Here is a 20,326-nt window from a genome sequence, read left to right on the forward strand (position 1 = left end):
GAAGAATCAGAAACGTGAATCTTCCCTAGGACAGATATTTTATATTTTCAGAACACTCTCCTTTGGAGACCCCCACGGGGAGTGTGTCACACCTCGTGTACACACGAGCTTGTGGGGATCACGGCAGAGTGAGGGTGGCAGCCCAGCCCTCCCCTCCTGGGGGCTTGGAAGCCAAGGCAGCCGGTAGCCCACGAGCCAGGCAGGCAGAGCCCATGGGGAGCTGGGGATGGAGCACAGGGAAGGCAGCTGGGGAGCTCAGCAAGGCTCCAGGCAGCCTCCCAGTGACCCCAGGAGTTTGCCAGGGGCTGCTCAGCATGTCCAGCCCTGGCCAAGTGGGGTGGGCATGTCTGCAGACCAGGATTATCCCCCAGGACCAGCCTTTCCTAAAGAGAACCCCTCTCCCAGAGCCCTTCTCTGACAGCCACAAATTCTCTGCTGCAGTCACCAGCTCCTGGCCATTCTGCCTCATGTTCTGAGCTTTTCCTCATGTTGGAAAGGGGAACTTTTCCAGAAGGCTCAAGGAGTTGTGGCTGCTCCCTTGGACTATCCTGTCCTGGGCAACCCCAGTGAGAGTCACTGAACAGCCCAGATTTCACCCAGCATTCTGCCAGGATTGCAAACTCCAGTGAGAGCAAACATTCCCCAAAATGCACACCTCATCTACACAGAAAAATCTAAAATGAAACCTCCAGCAGCATCCATATCACTAGATACAATCCTGACTATTCCTACAATTAATGAACTGGGAAAATTACAGGTAAAATAAAAATGACTGTGTGAAAAAGACCTTGAAAGACATGAAACAGACAATGAGTTTTTTCTACTTTTTATTTCTCTTTCCCTCCCTTCCCTCACTACAGCTTTATGCATAATTGTTTGGTCAGTTTGTTCTTCCCTGCAACTTTTACTGAAATGGATTAGGTAAACCATGCTCTGAAACAGATTGAAAATGGAAAATATGTAAATATATAGCATATAACTTATAAAACTGTATATATATGTGTGTGGGTGGGTGCTGGAATAAAAAAGCGACTGTTACTTGCTGGTAGAACAACATATCAACAACTGTTGGAGCTGACTTGAAGGTTAAATATTAGGAAGGAATCCAATTTCTCTTGTCTATTCAGCTCAGCGGTGTGTTAGATTGCGGTTGGAGTGTGCTTATGGAGTGTGGGATATGAAGTAGGCTAATCAATCCCTGCTGCTTCATTCTCAGGTTCTTCTTATATCAGGTCCCTGCCCTCAGGCAGCCTTCAGCTTTCCAAAAGCCAATTCCATACAAATAAAAATTGCGACCTGCAGCTAGAGGGTGAAGCTGAGTTTCCCCCTTGTGATTAATCTCTTCTTGGGTGGCTTTCAGGGGAAAAGAAAAAAAAAAAAAAAGGAGAAAAAAAAAGGAAAGGGGAAAAAAAAAAAAAAAAGGAAAGAGAAAAACCATGCATGCTGCAGCCCTGTGAAAGAGTTTTCCTATTGAATGAGCCCAGTGCTCTGGAGCCAGCTTATCAAATGAAAGAATTCATTTTTTTTAACAGTGCCTCGTGTTGACATTGAGAAAATGAGCTATCAAACACTATGATTAAACTTCAGCTGCCATAATTGTCGTCCGAACAACTGCATGGTGGAACTGAAAAGCATTTTTTTTTAACCAGCTCTATATGGTTCACCAGTAATACTCAGTTTAAAAGGTTGTTGCTGCTAGCAAGAGAAACAAGGCTTGAAATTAACTTTTTCCAATCCATAGACAAAATTAAACATAGGTATTTGAGTCACACAAACAACAGGTAAATCAGATGTGCTTTAAATTTCATTTTTAGTAATTTTATCTGCTGAGGGGTAGCTCCAGGGTATTAAAATCTCTGAGCATTTTCTTGTTTCACTGCATCTGACTGGATAGGTCCTGCCTTTTATTTTGAGAAAGACAGACAGACAAAAAGAAGCACAAGGAAGGATGCCTTAAATACTCAATTTGGTGCAAGAGAGGGGAGATGGAAGGGAATCTAAGATTTGTGGGATGTTTTCCCTGCATCCTCAAGATTTAACATGAGCAGGGCACAACCTAAACCACAATTGCCCCATTGCATGCAATTATTGCTCAGCCTCCTTTTGGGCCTGGACTAGTGCATTCCTTAACTTGAGGCTTACAGGGATACTGAGTATTTTCTATTACTGTGTTCTATGCTAATTCTCAGCAATGTATTTACACACATCCTCAAGGAGGCTGAAGAAGTCCCGTTAAAGGCAGGATACCTCGGGAAGGTGACAGCAGCCCTCTGTACTCCTTTGGGAAATGAGTTCAATTAAAATCTCTGCTTAAATTTGTTAAAAAAAAAAAATAAAAAATCAAACGCTACAGCGCAGCAAGCATGAAAGAAATAATGATGTGGAGTAACTGAGAGCCAGGTTAGGAGGATATAAATGAAATTTCCTTGCCGCTTTCCCGAGGAGCCTCGGCGCTCCGTCCCGAAAGGAAAGGTGGCGGGATGGGGAGGGATGCGGATGAGTCTGGGGATGCGGGGAAGGAAGAGCTCGCACGGGCAGCAGTGAAATGAATGCCCTGTAAGCAGCCGTGCCACCGCTAGATGTCCGCCCCGGCCCCGCGGGGACCCGAGCATCGCCCCGAGCATTGCCCCGAGCCTCCGCTCCCTCCTCCGGCATCCGCAGCATCCGCGCAGCATCACCTGTGAGCAGAAAGGCTTCGCTGCCCCCCATCCCCACCGCACCTACTCAAGCAGGTGTTTTTTTTTTTTTATACAGCCTGTTTCCTGAACATATGGGAACAACGTTTTGAAATAACAGGGACGTTTTCATCGTGCTTAGTTCGAGTTTCGCGCGCTCTGAGCTTTTCTTTATCCCTTTCCAGGAGTAAAAGTGATAACCTCCAGGGCTTGTTGAGGATACTCAGGGGTCGAGGCTCTTGCTTGCAAACCGATTTCCTGAACTGAACAGAGCAGCTGGAGGAGCAGCGAGGTGCAAGATGACTTAGACATGGGTAAGAGTTAGGAGCTGAGCTGCAGAAATAGGAGCAGCTTCCAGAAAAACGAGCTAAGCAACAGACTGGATGTTGTTGGTGAAAAATAACACAGGTCTGCAAAGTTATGTAATGGCAACTGCTCCATAAAATTAACACTAATACTAATACTACCAATACTAATACTAATACAACCAATACTAATACTAATACAACCAATACTAATACTTAGTTAAGAATTTGTGGGTGTAAAACTAAGAAAACTGAAGTCACTCAGCTCTGTCACTTCCATAGCACTTTCAGCAGCTCTTTTATCAACCTAGATATCAATGTGGATAGTTCCCACCTGCTGCACTGCACACACCAAGTTATTATTGCAGGGTTGCTTATACATGCTGAGCTGCATTGCCATGTTTGCTATTTGTAGGGTCACTCAGACATGCTGTCTGGATCATGACTATTTCCAAGCACCCTGGGCTGCTGGAAAGGACTCATTTATCCAAAGCAACAGCAAAGATGTTTGTGTCAGAAACAAAGATATGAAAAAGGTACTCGAAGCCAAATTCTGGCCCAAGCTGCAGCAGCACTGGGCAACGCATTTTTCACTCATCATAAGCTTTGTGATATGAGAACGGCAAAGTTATAATCAATTAAGAAAACAGAGTCTGACACTGCAATACTCTTAGCTTAAGGAAACCAAATAAAAGATCACAGCTTGTTCAAAAAGCTTGTTTTGAAATCTCAGTATAAATAAGAGGTATAAACACACATCCTTTCAGCTAGGTTTTGGGTGAACTGTCGGATCTATTTGCTGCTGTGCAGAAAGCTAAATTGCCTTTTAAGATGAGTTTTTCATAAAAGGCCTTGGAATTCTCTCTTATTCCTCATTTCCTACATTTTAAATATTTTGATTTAAAGGGCCCAGTCTGTTGTTTCTGCAATAAACTTAACAACTGCAAAGAGATGAACCTAATATGGTCACTTTTAGTTGAGGACACAACTTTTATCTTTCTCTCAAGGCAATGTCATTGAGCACCAGTGCAAGTGATTTCCAGGCAGTTCTGGAGATGGGGTAAACACAGTGAACCTGCAGGTTGCTTTGGCTTTAGGCTGCTCTTTGACTAGAAAGAAAATGTGAAGTTTGGATTAGCTGGTGAAGAAAAAGGGAACCCCTGGCCCTTCTGCACTTGGAAACTGTTCCTGAGGATATCAGCCTGCCAAGCTTTTCTCTAGGTGACAGAAGTGCTGGGCTTTAGCACGCAGGCATTGTGCTAAAACAGCAATACAAGTGTGACAAACTGACAAAAGCAGGGCAATTCACAGCTCAGGGTGACATCACTTTTTCAGCCCATATTGGTCGATTACCAATCAAATTTCAGGTATGGGGGAAGAGAGTGGAAGAAAAAGGCAGCACCCAGACACGTCAAGATATGGCAATCACGGCTCCCTTAGGGACCCAGGCAGCTCCACCTCTTCTCTCTGTTTTTTGGCAGCCTCACCACTGCAGGCATGTATGTGATAGGTGCTGGGAGGAACCCCTGGAGACACCCACAGAGCAGGCACCTTATGACACCCAGACAGAAGGGAACCTGCAGAGGACATCCAGGCACAGGTTGGGAGGCCGGGAATGCCAGGACCAGGTTTCAGGGACAACAGGAGGGCCCTGTGCTCATAACCTCCCCAGGCAGCAGCTGGAATAAGGGTGTGAAGGGTGTGATCCTCCCCTGCACCACAGTGCTTGAGGATCTCTCACACGTGGACTTGCTTTTCCTTGCATCCTTTCCCACAATCCCAAAGGAAGGCAATCACTCATACCACACAACTTTTAAGCTGGCACATTCACCCACTGATAGGCTTTTTTTTTTCTGTGTTCAAACTTGGGTTAAATTAATGCTTTACAGTAAAAGAAGGAGCTAATCATGTCATTGCTGCACGAGGATCGCTGGGACTGACAGCCTTTCTGAAAACACAAGGCCATGACTCAGTGCACACAACACAATTTGAGAAGGGCAGGATGAAAACTGCCTGGAAAATAACGTCAAAGTAGAAGAGGAAAAATAATACACAGGATAAGATTATGGGAGGCAAAAAACCCTCTTAGTCCCTAAATGTCATCTATTCTCCCTCTACAGGTTGTTCAGAGGAAAGAAGGATGCTATATCTTCCCATTCACATTTAACTGCATACCTATGCATTCTTACTTTTAATGCAAAATTTTGGCCTCACATTTGCTGTGCTGCCTACAGAGAAATTAGTTGTATACATAAAGCATCTTTTCTCCTTTTGCATTGTCAGAATCAACTGTCTGTCATGGCTCTATGAGCTCCTCTTTTTCAAAAGTGTAAGAGTGAGAGCTGGGCCTTGGCATTCAGGAGCAGCCCTGGATCTGAGTCCAGCCTAAGTATTGCAGGGTTAACATCAAATAATTCCTTTCATAAATGTACTTTCTGAAACATGTCAGACAATATGGCTGCTGCTACAAAGTGACAACAAATAAATCCAAGGAGTCTTTTGCCTTTTTATGGGAAAAATAAAACAAAAGTTAAACAACTCCCCTCAATTAAACAATGACTAAAACCCATAGCAGCTTCCTTCATCCAAGCCCAAGGCAAAGTTCAGAAAAGTAGCTTGCTTAATCCAAGGGACAAGATTTACTTATCCTTCCTTCCCTGACTCATGCAAGCAACTCAATCATCAAATCTCTTCCTTTCACAATGAATTCGTTTGGGGATGGTTGTGGGAAATAAACCTTTATATTGCTTAGCTTGATTTCTGTATCAAGTATCTGCACTGGGAGCAACAGCTGTAAAAAAAACAGCGTTAACCTGTTTGCCACCAAGTTTTCAGTGGTTCTTATACTGATGTTTCTACCAAAATATCAAGCAAAATTCATCTCAGCTCACAAAGAAAAGAGAAAATTAGCACTTAGATTTTCTGAAGCAGATGGAGTCACCATCCCTATAAGAGAGCCCAAGGTCTGGGAGATAACCTTAAATAAAATAGATGTAAAGTTCTCAGAAAGGCAATTCAGGCTGCTGGCTGCCACCAGAGACTTCTGGAGTTCCAGAAGCTGGGCACAGAGTGAAAAACCAAGAGGTGAATCCTTCCAGAGAAGGCAGAGACATGGATGGAGACATCAAGAACCAGACATGCGATTTGTTCAGTGATATTTCCTCTCCAAGTTCCAGGAATGAATTGTGATTATAAATAGTCCTTTTGATGCTACTTGGCAAGTACAAATGTGAGTTCAGCTTTTTATCTCGTAGCTGAACCAGAAAAAAGTACTGAAGACATGGGCCCAAGTGCTCTGACAGTGCATGCAATGCAGCTGTACTGGGTTCCACAGAATTCCACCTGAGCTGTGTGCAATGTGCTTGTCCAAGTGGTTTTCCACAGTCAAGAGCCTATTAGGTTTTCATTATAATTGCACTTGGTAGCATTGCCAGCTCCTGATGCTGCCTGACATTTCCCAGCAATTCCAATTAAATTTTGCCAAATATTACCAGCTCAGGTTGGAATTGGCACCCTGGATATGTACCACTGTGATGAAATTGTCACCAAACCCAGGTGTCCTTTCCAAGGATGAAATTAAAGGCAAATACACTGCTTGGCCTTTGTTCAATCCCTGTGTACACTTCTCCCCTCCAGTTTTATTTCTGTTTGGTTTCTATCACCCACTTGCAGTGCTACACTCTTTCCACTACAGAAATTTTGCAATTTAATGGAAGGAGGGAAGGAGGGGATGTCCCAGTGTTAGGATGGTGGGCCCTGCTGCCCACTGAAGGGGATTAGGTATTGATCTGCTCCTTATCAATTCTCCTCACACTGGAAGGAGTCTGTGCCTTATCTTTCCAGTTGGGCTGGATTCCCTCTCATTTGATCACTGGAGGGAAACTTAGGCATGGCCAAGGGGTGGGACAAGAACATCTGGTCCTGGTTACTCGAGGGCTGTGCAGGAAGGCACATCTCAGGGTGCCAGGGCCCTTAAACTGTTCATCACCAACAATTCACTAAGCTGTGTTAACTGACAGAAATTACAGCAGACCTGTTAAAAGATCCTCATCCTTGGTTATTTGTGCTATTAGGCAGGAGCAACCCCTTAGCTCTGCAGAAATGTTCTACAGTTCTCACGTGTTTGACTTCATTTGCAAGGGGAGAGGGTAAAAATAGACAGTCTGCTAAAACAGATTTTATAATAAACTATTATTCTATAAAGTAATTGGAGAGATTATTGGAGATGATGATTACTCTGCGATTCTATCTAGAGAAATTATTATCAAGACCTGTCAGCCTGCTTGATGGGACTGCATTTCTACCCTTTTTTTGGGAGCCATGCAGTATAATGGCTTTTTCAAGTCCAGAGGAAGGTAGGCAGACCTGTGACTTGTTAGCCACAAAAGTCTGATTACCTTTTTAATTTGGACTAGATGGTGTAAATTGACACAGCTCCAGTGTTGCAAAGTTTCAGGATGATTTGAAACAGTGCCAGTTCCTGCACCTTCATGCCAGTGGGGTTGTGCTTACATCCACTGAAGATGTGGAGATTTACTTTAAAACATGCAGGAAACATAATTTCCTGGAAATAGTTCCCTTTCACTTTGGGGATTTGGGAAAAAAAAAAAAAAAAGAAGTATCTAAAACCCTCAAAAGGGAAAAGAAAACAGAAGGGGTGAAGAAAAATTACTTAATTCAGTGATATTAAACATAGTGATGAAAGAAACTTCAAAAATGCTTAAGTGGAATTTATAAATAGCTAAGTGAAAGACAAATACATTGATTAAGGCATAGTTAACACAGTAATCTGAAATTTCCTGGAGACTTAATGAGTTTGGAGCCACTAACACTGCACCAAGCACAAGGGGACATAATCAGAATCAGAAATGACACAGAGCTCAAAACCATTTGAATTATTTCTTTCACTTACATTAGCTAGAAAAACAGTAAACAGGCAATGGCAAATAAGAAGTACAGTCAGGCAACATCAATGGGGAGCAGCCAAGGCTGGGTCATACAGTACACTGAGAAGAGAACATGACCTTTGGAATTGAAATATAGGCATTTTAAGCTCCAGTGGAATGTATCAAAATGGCCTTTTTCAACTTAAATGCATGAAAGGTCAAGGGGAGGTCATACTTGGCTTTGGGTTCATCAGCACAGAGCATATCCCAGCTCTTTCTTTATTCATTCTCATTTTTAAAAAAGGGTTTTCAAACCTCTCTGGCATGGCATAAATATTCATTCTGCAGGGCCAGATTTCCAGTTGGTGTAAAACAGGATAACCACATTGAAATAACAAACCTCTGCCAATTTATACCATCTCAGAATCTGGCCATCCTGTTCACATTCTTTTAAGATACAGAAACGGCAATTTTGAAACTTTTCTTGGAGCAAATGCTTCCAACAATAATGATGCATGTTGAAATTTGAGACTTTGACATTTAAATTGTCTGGGGTTTTCTTTGAAAGGCATGGCAGGAGGCATCCTCCAGAAGAGCCAAGGAGAGAGTAAATACTGCAAACAATCTACTTTACTGCTTCTCTAAGTGTTCACCCTTGAATAGCAGTTATGTCTTTTTCAATATTCCCACAATTCCCTTCAAACGGGAAAGAACTTTTCTGTTCCCTTACAAATTGCTTTGAAGACAAAAAAAAACCAAAAAACCCAAAAGGGCCACTCACAAATGGCACTGGCACATGAGCACAGCGAGGAGAGACCCAGGAGATGGAGCATCCATAGCAGAGCACCATCCTCATTCTCATCCTGGCAAACCAATTAATTACCCAGAAACTGGATGAACGTGGGGGGATCATCCAAAGTCAAATGGGTGCCCATCTTAAAGAAACAAGCATTCCCAGTTTCCTAATCTGAGTACCAGCATCCTTCCTAAAGGAGGCATTTCACATCCTGCTCTCTTAGTGCACTAAGAGAATTTCTAATATATTGGTACAGAAATCTTGCCTCTCATTTTTAGGATAGAGGATCCATTTGAAGAAATAAAATAATATCAAACTTCTTCAGCCCTGGATAATTATTTTTATCCTAAAATGGATAATAAACAGGAGTTTCTCTTCCTTTATTTTCATTCTGAAGTGTTCCACAGTTTTCAGAGTCTCCTGGGAAGAACATGGCCCACCCCAGGTGGCATTGGTTTTCACGTGGCATTTCTCAGTCTTTATCCAATTTCACTTCTGTCCCTCAGCATGCAAGAGAATCAACACAAAACAGTCAATATTGCTCCATATTGAGAGTCAATTCCAAGGAAGAGAATCTCATTTTATATTTTATTTGTCTGTAATATGCTTATCCTTAAATGAACATTTTAGACACAGATTCCAAATTATGCATTCATTGGAAAGATTAACTCTGATTAACAAATTCATGCTAAACAACTGTGTTTAATTGGATTTTTGTAAGTAGCTAAATGTGAATGCTTCTCAGTTCTTCTATGTGGAAAGCAAAACAAAACCTAATTTTAAAATATTTAATGAGGAACAATCTTAGTGCTGCTGACCTATCTTCACTGGTGATGAACCCTTCCTCCCTGCATTCCCCTGCATGCAAAGTTCCCCTAATCTAGTCCTAATAATGGCTAAAGTTATCTGTCTAATCAAACTAATTAGCACTGGTGAACGGAGACATAACCATAATAGAAAGCAAATGCCAGTTTTACAAAATGAAAACGCCATATGTGCAGTAATTAGTGAACCACACGCACTTTTTATAAATCATATTTATTAGTTCGTAAACAAATCAAATCCTAAATGAAATGAACGTTATCATTACCAAACACCAATGAATAAAAAGATACAATGGCTGGCCCTGCTGGGTGTGTAGCACAAGGGGCTGGGGAAAGGCACCCCCCTCCTCTCCAGGTTCCCTTGGAGGTGTTTATGGCTTTCTGCAGAGGGCTGTGGCCTCTTCTTTAAGTCACAGCATGGATGTATTAGCTGCATTTTGCTCCAATGGGCTGCTCTTGACTGGAGACCAGATGGGCATAAATTAGGATATTTGGGCTACATCCCTGATGAAGAAGGTAGGACTAATAAGTACTCTAATAATGTTCTGCAGCTGACCAGGTTTCACCAGAAATTTAATGTGGATTTTTGGCACCTTGAATAAATGATGGTATAGCATAAATATAGAAATATAGTATAAACTAATTTAATGGCAGCACCCAGCCAGCAGAGGCAAGCTTTCAGCTGCCTTCAGACTCAACATACCAAGGGCTCTCACACACAGAGCTGAAATACAAAGAACTGGAGACACACACAGTGCTGGAAGCTCGGCCTGAATAATAAATACCCACAGGAAGACTTACTTAAAATAAGAAGGTTTGTAATATATATCACTTATCATTACGTATCCAATCACAATTATCACAGCTTTCCTCTCCCTCGGGGAATACTGGCAGCAGAAAAAATTATGGATGGAGATAGTTTTGGGGGTACAAAAGCTACTTCATTCTTCTAACTGTTAAAATAGTCTAATGGTTGAGACCTCTTTACATTAAGTGCTCTTCAGTTTAATAGATCCTGGATATTTGTAAATTTTGGGAAGAAACCATTCCTTTCTATAATTTGGCTGAAAACACTGAAGAACCTGATCTTTTGGGCTCTTGAGCCATTTTGCTTTTGACAAAATGAAGCCTTTGACTCCCAAAAACTTCTGCAGAGCAGATCAGACCACGAATGCTCCTGTGTCTGCAGATACCCAGACGTGAGACTGAGCTGAGCTGCATCCTCCTTTCCAAGGTGATCCCATAATCTGGTGAAGAAGTGTTTAGGAAGGGGCTGTGCACATCCTGCTCTGAGCTCATGGCACAATGTGTTCTCAAACCCTTTGAGGTGAGAGCACAGCAGGAGCTTGGGAGGCAGAAGTACAAACCAACTTTTCTGTCAGTGGCAAGCCATCCTATTCCCTTTGGTGCTCATTCTGAAAACATTAATTAGAGTGGGTTTTTAATGTGACTCTCCTGTAGTTTGTACACGAAGAGCTCCAACTAATCTCACCCCGCCCCAGCAATTCCAATGTACTCTGTTACAATGTCTGAAACATTAACAGTGAATTAATTATAATTGTGCAGTGGCGCCTGGCCACTTTGCTTTCTGTCTAGTTTATCTTTCTTTTAGACTAAAGAAAACAACAATGAAAGAACAAACACGCAATAAAATCTGTGCAGGAGATAGAAAGCAGAGAATCCCTGTCTTGGTTTCCCCCCTTTGGCCATACCCCCCCATCTGGGCAGGAATCATGATTTTATACATTTAAAAGTGCAATACAGAGACAGCAGACCCAAAGCTGCAAGCATGCTGTGTATTTAAATTTGATCCCTTTTTTTTTTGTTTGTTTATTTTCCCATACTTCTTTGGATTGGGCAGGAAGTTTAAGCATTGCAGTAAAGAAACAAAGGCCATTTTCATTGTATATTTGGCCTGGCCAAAAATAAGAGGTAATACCAATATTGTGAAAAAGCCTGAGCAGGAAGGGTCTTTGCACATAGCAGCTGAAATGAATCCACACAATCATCTGAATAGCTCTGGATTTTTCAAAACACAGTCTCACCAACCACACATGGTCCAAAATAGTCGCCCAAAAGAACTATGAAATTGCCTTTAAAATTATTATATTTTGAAATAACAGTAACACAACACTTTCTCCCTTTAGTTTCTGTCTTGTGAGCTCCTTGGGCACTTTTATTTACTCACACTTTCAAGCAAAGGCTTTCGTGAAATTTCTTGTTTCCAAGACCTGCAGTTCTAGAACCTCTCCCCAAACTCCATGACAGCCCTGGGATAAAAATCACCAAAGGTTGAAAACAGCAAAGTGCATCCCAGCTCGGATTGACTCCAGTCAGTGGCAGAAAAGCCATTTGAGACAGCCTGAAGGGTCTCACACCTCTCAGCAAGGGTTGGGGGAATTTCACACTCTGATTCCAGCAGGACCAAAGTATGATCCTAGCTCTGTGGGAGGAACTCACTTTAAAAAACCATTTTTCTGCCTTAGATAGGGTGAGCTGGGTGTGTCATGGAGCAGAGAAGGGAAAGGGAGGAAATACCTGTGCCATGCCAGTGAGAAGGAGGTGTGGGGGAAACTCAGGGAAGGAGGCACAAACAAAACCATTCATACAAATATAAATATGAACTCCAGCCTGCCAAGCCCCTCCACAGCACTCAAATGCTACCAGCCCTCTATTACACTGCTTCAGGAGAGCAATTTTGGCCTCATCACTGTGCAGAAGGCCTAAAGCAACCTGAACTCCCACTGGAAGTGCAATATCAGAAAATATGACAGAACACCCAGCCAGTATTGTGATGGTTCAGCAGGACCAGTCCTGCTCCTGCTGGAGTCCAGTGGGGATTTTTTGGTGGCTAAAGGGAGCTGGCACAGGGGAAATACCTGACTCTGCAACAGCCTGGTGAGTGACCACAAGAGGCACTGAAAAGAGTCTTGTAAATTTAAATAGACATTAACTCTTGCATTAACTAAATGGGGTTCATGGCAGCTTCACATTAAAGCTGGTAGATATCAGTGATCTGACCCCAGCACTGTAAACAGCAGGATAGAGCTTTAATTTGCTTATTCTTTGAAGACTGGCCTTTTAGCATTCTAATAAAGCAGAAGACTAATCTACACAGGATAAACTACAGTACATTTTAAGTAATTATACTCCATGGTTAAACAGTCCTTACTGTAGGAGGACAAAGACCAAAAATATTAGTTCATGCTAAATATTTCCCTTAAGTGATGTTGATTTCCCCTCCTAATTTGGTTTTCTTACAACCAACTTCGCCTTCACAATTATTCCCTTGATTACTGTAAGAGTGCCAACATAATTTAGTATTTGGGGCTGGTACACAGAGCCTGGCAAAAACCTGACTCAAGCAAGTTTTGCTGCAGATTGGAGATTCAGCTTACTGCACAGAAAGCAGTTTTCTATATGAAAACTATTAAACTATATGAAGAGTAATTAAAAGCATCAATTAAGGATGTGAAATACAAATAATTTTATATTAGCCAGAAAACTTATTCTGACATACTAAAATGGGTGCTTAAAAGAAACTGCAGTGTGGGCTGCCACTTATTCAGAGCTTTAAGATACTGCCAAGTTGTGTCTAAATGTATCATTTGATGCAGTATTTATAGGAAAATAATTTATTCTTACAATTTAAATTAGCCTTATACACTATGTTCATTTGTGTGGAGTTACCCAGAAGTGCCACTGCTGTGCTGGTAGTTATTTTTAATTCTGCAAACAACCTTGTCTTTTCTATGCATGGAAAGACACAGCCTGACATTTTCTATTCTCCAGCTTTCCCATGCCAGAAAAAAAGGGCAACAGTGCTGAAAGTTGCCCCCATGCTTTGTCACATTTTCCTGAAATAATTATTTTTTGCTATGAAATAGTAACCACAACTATATTTAACAGCTCTGTGGCAGAAATTTCTTGGTTTATGGTTGTTTAGCTTTTTCCTATGAAAAGTCACTGTGGAAGGTTGGATTCCTTCCTTTCAGCAGAGCTACAAAGAACATCAGAGGCACTTTGCACTGGTCTTTGGCAGAATGCAACAAAGCAGCTACCCATCATCTGAGATGCAACAGCTTAAGAAGGCTATAAATGAGATTTTTATGGAAAACAAGAGTTAGAACCAATTTTGGTTAAGCTAACCTTGCTATTAGTCGCTGCTATTCTCTAAAATCTCCTTCTGCATGTCACGATACAAGGTTACCTACTCATCATTGCTGGCACCAACACAATCCTAGGGAGAAAGAGGCACAAAAGAAAATTCTGGATCATTTCATTCCAAAACAAGAGTAACCTCTCTTAGCATGTGTGCAGAGCATTGGGAGACAAAGAGCTGCTGTTGGAAAGAGCAGGACACCTCTTGTGTTCTGGCACTCACCCTTTGCTAAGGTTCTGATGAACAAAATAAGTTGTCTTTAGCTTGTCTTTGGAAACAAAAAAAAAACCTCACTAAAACAAAGAATTCATGAAAACAAAGAATTCTTTATGGCAATGAAGCAGAACACTTTTTTCTTTTTTTTTTTTTTGTCTTTTTTTTTTGTGACACCCTCCATCTGTACCAAAAGACAAAATAGCAACAGCCTAATACAGGCACCAAAAGAGGAAGATCACAATACCAAAAAATGGGGAGCAGCAGGCAAAGTCTTTTTCTACATCTAATGCAAATCACAATAAATTGTATTAAAATATATTTTAGAAACACACATGTTGGATCACCTGAAGAATGGCAGTCCCAGCTCATTTGTATTTTTAAGCAAGATTTGATGGTACATCTTTCATCCAGAAAAGTAATATGTTAACTCAACCTGCCACCTAATCCCTAAGAGTCCCATTTTGATTGTACAAAAATAATTTAGGGAACCTAACAGTTTAAAACTATCTTTTCTGGTGCCTAAGTGCTTCATTTTAATAGATATTAGCTGTTAAAGATACTCATTTTAACAATGACATTTACAGCTTTAACCAGTCTATCATTGAGCACAGTGCATCACTTAGCAGGATAGCACTGTTTAAAAAATAATCTACTTGCTTTAATGTATATTGGAGTGTATTAGTTGATGTTGAATTAGGTCATTTTAACCCTTCAGCATTTTTCAGGAGCATGAATACATTTCAGACCCTTTTAGTTCAAAATTGCACTAAAAGATACTTCCACATAATCAAATTATCCCCTTCCATTTAAATTCCTTTCAATTAATTAAGCCTCACAACATCACTGCAGAGTGTTTAAGAGCTCCCATAGCCCAGTTTGAAGTTGCAGGTCCATTTGAGATGGATGGAATAACTCCCATTCCTTTGGAGCAGGCCAAAGGGCTGGGCTTTTTCACATCATGGAGAAGACTCCCATCGATTTTTCAGGCATTGGGTCAAGACACAGATGACTGAACCCAAGCCACACACTGCCACATGACACCATAAACCTTCTGAGACATCACAGATGCACAGATTCCTGTGTGTCTGCAACCACAGCCCTGCCCTTCTATTGAAACAAAATCACGAGACAGAGGAAGATGAAGAAAATGTCAACAGGCTGTATAAACATGCAGTGGAAATCTAAGAAGCTGATTCCTCCTTTATTGCTAAAGGCACAACTGCCATGTTAGATCAAACAGCAAATCCAATTAACACAGTATCCTCTCTCTCATGGTGGCCAGCTCTTAGGAAACGGGACCAGAATTCTGTTATGCCATCTCAGTTTCTTAAAAGTAAAAATTCAAACACCTTTCTGAGCCAGACCTTACATCCAGGTCAAGTATTTTTAAACAAACCTGCAGCCTGTCCAGGCCTATCTCCATTCCTGCTCCAAATGGAGGGTTAGGATGTGAAATGAGGGAATGGGTCCCTGAGTGAGACAGAGTCCTGACAGAAGGAAGCTCTCACAGGAGGTCACCTCCTGGCTCTACAGCATCCATAGGGATAGTCCCTGTGTCCCTGGTGATGCCTAGAGAGGCTACCTGGAACAGAGGCTAGACAGCATTAAAGGAATAAAGCAGGTATTTATTAAAAGGCTTCAAAGGATACACCTTGGGCACTACAAGAGCCTGGCCAGGGATACACCCAAGATGACTCAGAGTCACGAGTTTTCACACTTTTATAAGTTTTGGTCCATTTATATATTGGGGTTAATTGTTCAATTACAGCTCCAGGTTCTGCAGTCCCATCCCCTCAGACTGCTCTCCTCAATCCACTCTTGTTTATACATTTTGATCCTGAAGCTGCAATGGTGCCCTTGGTTCTCGGGCTGGAAAAGGATTGTTTCGTGTAACTGAACTCTGAAAACAACTTTATATGGAGTTCAGAATTACATACTAACACAGTACAGAATCTGGAAAACACAAAAGCTAAAACTGAAGGCATCAATGGCACTCCTGCCTCTCCATTTCCCAGGGAATTCTTGCAGGCAATGGAGCTGCTGCCACCCCCAGGGACAGACATCCAGCCCCAGGGGACACTCCAGGGAAGCCTGCAGAGGCTGGGGGTTTGTTCCTGCACAAAACCCCTACACTGCCATGGAGCTGATGACTGGAGATGCCTCACATGACATTTGCAGGCTCTGTGGGGCAGCCATGTGCCAATAATGTGTCCATGATGTGCCCATGATGTGTCCATATGTCCAAAATGTGTCCATGATGTGTCCATATGTCCAAAATGTGTCCATGATGTGTCCATGACGTGTCCATATGTCCATAACGTGTCCACATGGGTGTGTGTGGAACAAGGGAGCTGCAGGATGCTCTGCCAGCTCCTGCTCTCATCCCTCTGGGAAGGGTGAGGAGAGCTGAGCACCCCTGAAACACGGCCATGCCACTAATTTAGGTGGTGGAATAAATATTTTCTCCTCTGTTTTCTCTCTCTTTGCTTAATAATTCGGAAAATTCTCCTTGCTTCCCCAGCTGCTGCTGAGCAATAACTAGCTATTTTTAGAGAGCTAATCACTGCAACTCCACAATATTTCTTCTGAGTAGTAAAAACTCATTTGCCCTTGCTTAATCTAAGGCAGTTTGCTGTGTAGATATTGTCAGGGCTCCCATTTTCCAGTGAGCATTACTTTGACTATATTGCCATTGAAGTTCTCTGCCATTTTAGTTTTCCAGTAATGGGAGTGCCCCAGGCATTAGGTAAGGGAATATTCTTCCACAGCTTCTTGTGGCTATTTTATATTTGACCTTCTTGCTATATAGTCACGTTCTATAGATTTTAATGGCTGTGATGTTGAGATTTCACTGCATTTTTTGGTGCTTGGGATAAAAAAAACTATCTAGATGGGGGACATTTTGTGTGCATGTAAAGTTTGACAAAGGTGACCAAATTTTTTATATCACATGTCATGTCTAAACAACCATATGAGGAACACAGCATAAACAGTGGTTTAAATACAGGTGTCCATAAACTATTAGATGAATAGTTAAAACCTGACTTCTATCTTTCTGTCTAGCACATTGCATTTCTTCAGAGGTTATCACACCTTTGCAGAAGACCAACAGACCACAGAGTTATTATTCCTTAGTAACCAGAGGTTAATAAAGCCATTTTTCAGATACAGAATTAAAAAGAGATTAAAAAGAGGTCTTCTTCTCCTGAAAATGATGTTACACTATGTACAAAATTCAGGTTTGTCACATGGGTACGACAACATGTGAAAAGATACTTTATGAGGCCCAGTTCAGGAAAGAATGTCCTGCTATAAGAGCACATGCTTCCTTTTATCATTTGGTAAATCATCTCTGCTTTCCTGAATAGCAACAGATTTAAGTGTCTGATGTAGTCTCCTGAATTAGAAGTTCTAATGCTAATTAAGTTAAATTTATTTGGTCTAGAGCTACCTGAAACAAGATACTGATGCATCTGCATACAGCAAATGACAGCTTGAGCATCTGCAGAATAAAATGCTGAAGGGATACAATTAAGACAAAAAGAACTTGAGGATACTTTTTCCTTCAGTATGTCATGCAAGACTAAACAGGAAATGGGTTTACATTTCCACCAGAAAGCTGAGTATAGCACCAGCTAACACATCCATTAGTATTCAGGGTTTTAACAAGCTTAGAGCTCTCTGCAAGAGAGGCTGGACAGCCATGGGCTGGATAAAAGAGGTAGGCAGTGTCCTCCTATGGAATGCTGAAGAGTTCTCCTTGTGAACAGGAATAAATCACCTGAATGGCTCATCTAGGACAACAACAAAACCGTGGACAAAAGAATATGCCAACAACTGGAAAATTAAAGCACTCCATGCAGTACAGCACCATAAAGTTCCGTGCATGTGTCTTGGTGAAAATGTCATGTGTAAAGTTCTGATGAATGGATACAAAATTTATTGGGTAAATAAAATCGGGTGTTAATTATAAGAAGTTTGAACTATCAAAAATAGCATGTATTAAAGAAGTGCCTGGGACATGACTCCAGGTGCATTAAACCATTGACAAATTGCCAGCTTTGGGGTTAATAATTTGCATAGGCTTGTTTTAGATACAGGGTGTGGTGCTGGGTTGTTGTCCTAAGGGGCTGACATCAGACACTCCACTCTGAATGTCCCTGTACTTCATCGGGGCAAGGTGTTAAAAACAAAACACATCTCAGAGGGTTTCTGAAGTGTCTGCATTCAGACCAGGCAATTTCCACTGTGTGTGAGAGGAATGTCCTCATGTGAGAGGGGTGCACAGCTGACAATTGACACCCTCTTGACAGCCTGTAACATGTCACAGAACACAAGACTTCAGGTTAATATGAGACCTTGCAACTTCTATTTTTGTTTCCCATCTGGGTTTTTGCAAAAGAAAGAAAACCAAAAGACCTGACCACAAGGGATGACCACAATGGAGCAGCTTGGGGACAGGCCATTTCATCCATCTGGCCAGCAAGCTTGAAATCTCAACCTTCCCGACAGTGATTTGGGGTCACTCACTCTGCTGTGTTCCTTCTCACCCCTTGCCCACTTAGGCAACAAGACATTAACACAAAAATTCCCCAACCTGACTATTTGTTTGATGAACAAAAGCAATCTGTGTGATTCTCTCCCAAAAATCAAATAATGACTGAGTGACTTCCTCTCATGGGGATTTCTTGCACAGGAAGCAAGAGCCACTTGAGTCACTCAGCTATAGGAATGTATCTCACTCTTACTTGGATCACATTCTACCAAAAACCACACTAAAGCTCTTTCCAATTGCATTATCTGGCAGTGGGACCAGGACTGCCTCCCACCACAGTCCTTCATCTGTGAAACTTTTTGGTTCTGGGACCTTGTAAAAGACTTTCCATGAGCACAAGCCTGGTCTGTCTGAGATTTCCAAATTCCTCAACATTGGCACACAGAGCCCTGTTGATTTGTGTCCCTCCAGTTATGACACCAAGGTTGCTAATGTGGCCATTCCTGTAGAGCTCATACCCCATCAGCCAAGAGAACAGATGTGCTGCTCCTAAAATTTGCATTCCCCATTTCCACCTGTGAGAATAGTGCCACCAGCTCGCCCATTACTCGTGGAGATTTGAGCTTGAACTCCAGACCCAAATCTTTTTACAAGAGCTACATTTAACCAATCAGTAATGCACTCTGCAAAAATGCAGCTGAACTGGAGTTGGAGAAAGCATCTGTCTCTGATGCACGCCATTGTGATGCTTTATGTCAGTTTGCATCAGTCAAGCCTGCAGTTTAACTCTGTTTTGGGGTTTTTTAACATGCATCAAAAAGTTTGTCATTTTTCTGTGATTTAGGTAAAGGTAGGTTTAAGTAATAAAATTCGGTGGGCTGGCAAGCACTGAAGCAAACTTCAGCTTTTAGCTTTATGTTCCCTACATTTCCAGGGGGTAGTTTGTCATATGTCTAAGGAAAATGAATGTTAATGAAATAGAATGTGGTGAAAAGCTGCTATAATGGTAGAAAGTTTCCCAGCTAATAGAACAGGTTCTGATAGAGACAATTGATAAAGGTTTCCCAGAGCTCTAAAAAATAATTACTTCAATATTTATATGAGCAAAGAGTGGAGAACTGAGGGAGGAAAGGGTGCATCCATTTGCAAGTCTGCTGTAGAAGGGATCTTCTGGAGGCTACCTAATGCTCATTCTCCCTGCCCTGTGAGTTCCAGGGGAAAACTCCTCCTCTATTCCCCAGCTCAGAAGCCAGCTTGCTGCTGAGACACACTTGTGTATTATGTTAGGGACAGTAATGGGTTTTGAACTGTGCCTCTTCAATGGAAATCCTTCTTTCCCCCCAGCTGGAAGGCAAAAGTATTATGCCTGCTTCAGCCCAGAACTGTCATCACATAGGAACTGACCCCTGACTTTCCAGAAAATTCATAGATTCCATCACGTTTCTCCTTGAAATGTCACATTCTTCCACTCTTAAACGTTTCACTAAATGCAGGAGCCACAGGGAGCAATACATTGGCCTTGGCAAAGCCAAGATGGGATTAAAGCCCTAGAGCCCATTCAAATCAACAAAAGTGTTTCCATTACACTAAGGGGATGGCAATGGGGAAAGAAAATTGCAGCTATTTTGCCAATGCTTTTCCTAATGGTTATTTTTTAAATTGAAAACTTGAAAATCTGATTCATTTTCATAACTGACATACACACGAGCATATGGTTAAAAGAGAGTCAACTTTGCAATCAACCCTGCAGGTCTCCAGAGGTCTGCCACCTTCAGCCAGCAGTTTTTGGAAGATGATGTTTCATTAGTGGATCAAATCCAGACTTGAACTTGAATCCAGCTGGCACACATGAGGCCCTCAAGCTGACAAGCTGTTCCTTGGAGCCTTAGGAATTCTTTCCTCTCCTGCCCTAGCTTTAAAGCCATTGGCAGTGGGATGGACTGTTTCCCCATGGAATTTCACAACGA

The 20,326-nt window shown here is 41.8% G+C and overlaps 1 protein-coding gene across 1 annotated transcript in view; it reads right to left on the bottom strand.

Annotated features, from left to right (window-relative positions):
• The window catches only part of LOC148221687 (uncharacterized), a 51,256-nt gene extending 48,644 nt beyond the window's left edge, over positions 1-2,612 (bottom strand). Inside the window, exon 1 of the mRNA XM_088175728.1 lies at positions 2,431-2,612. Within this exon, the coding sequence (XP_088031854.1) occupies positions 2,431-2,612 (182 nt within the window). The remainder of the gene's footprint in view (positions 1-2,430) is intronic.
• Positions 2,613-20,326: the final 17,714 nt, after the last annotated feature.

The sequence above is a fragment of the Sturnus vulgaris genome, chromosome 18 (assembly GCF_052056855.1).
Source record: "Sturnus vulgaris isolate bStuVul1 chromosome 18, bStuVul1.hap1, whole genome shotgun sequence".
Lineage (NCBI taxonomy): Eukaryota > Metazoa > Chordata > Aves > Passeriformes > Sturnidae > Sturnus > Sturnus vulgaris.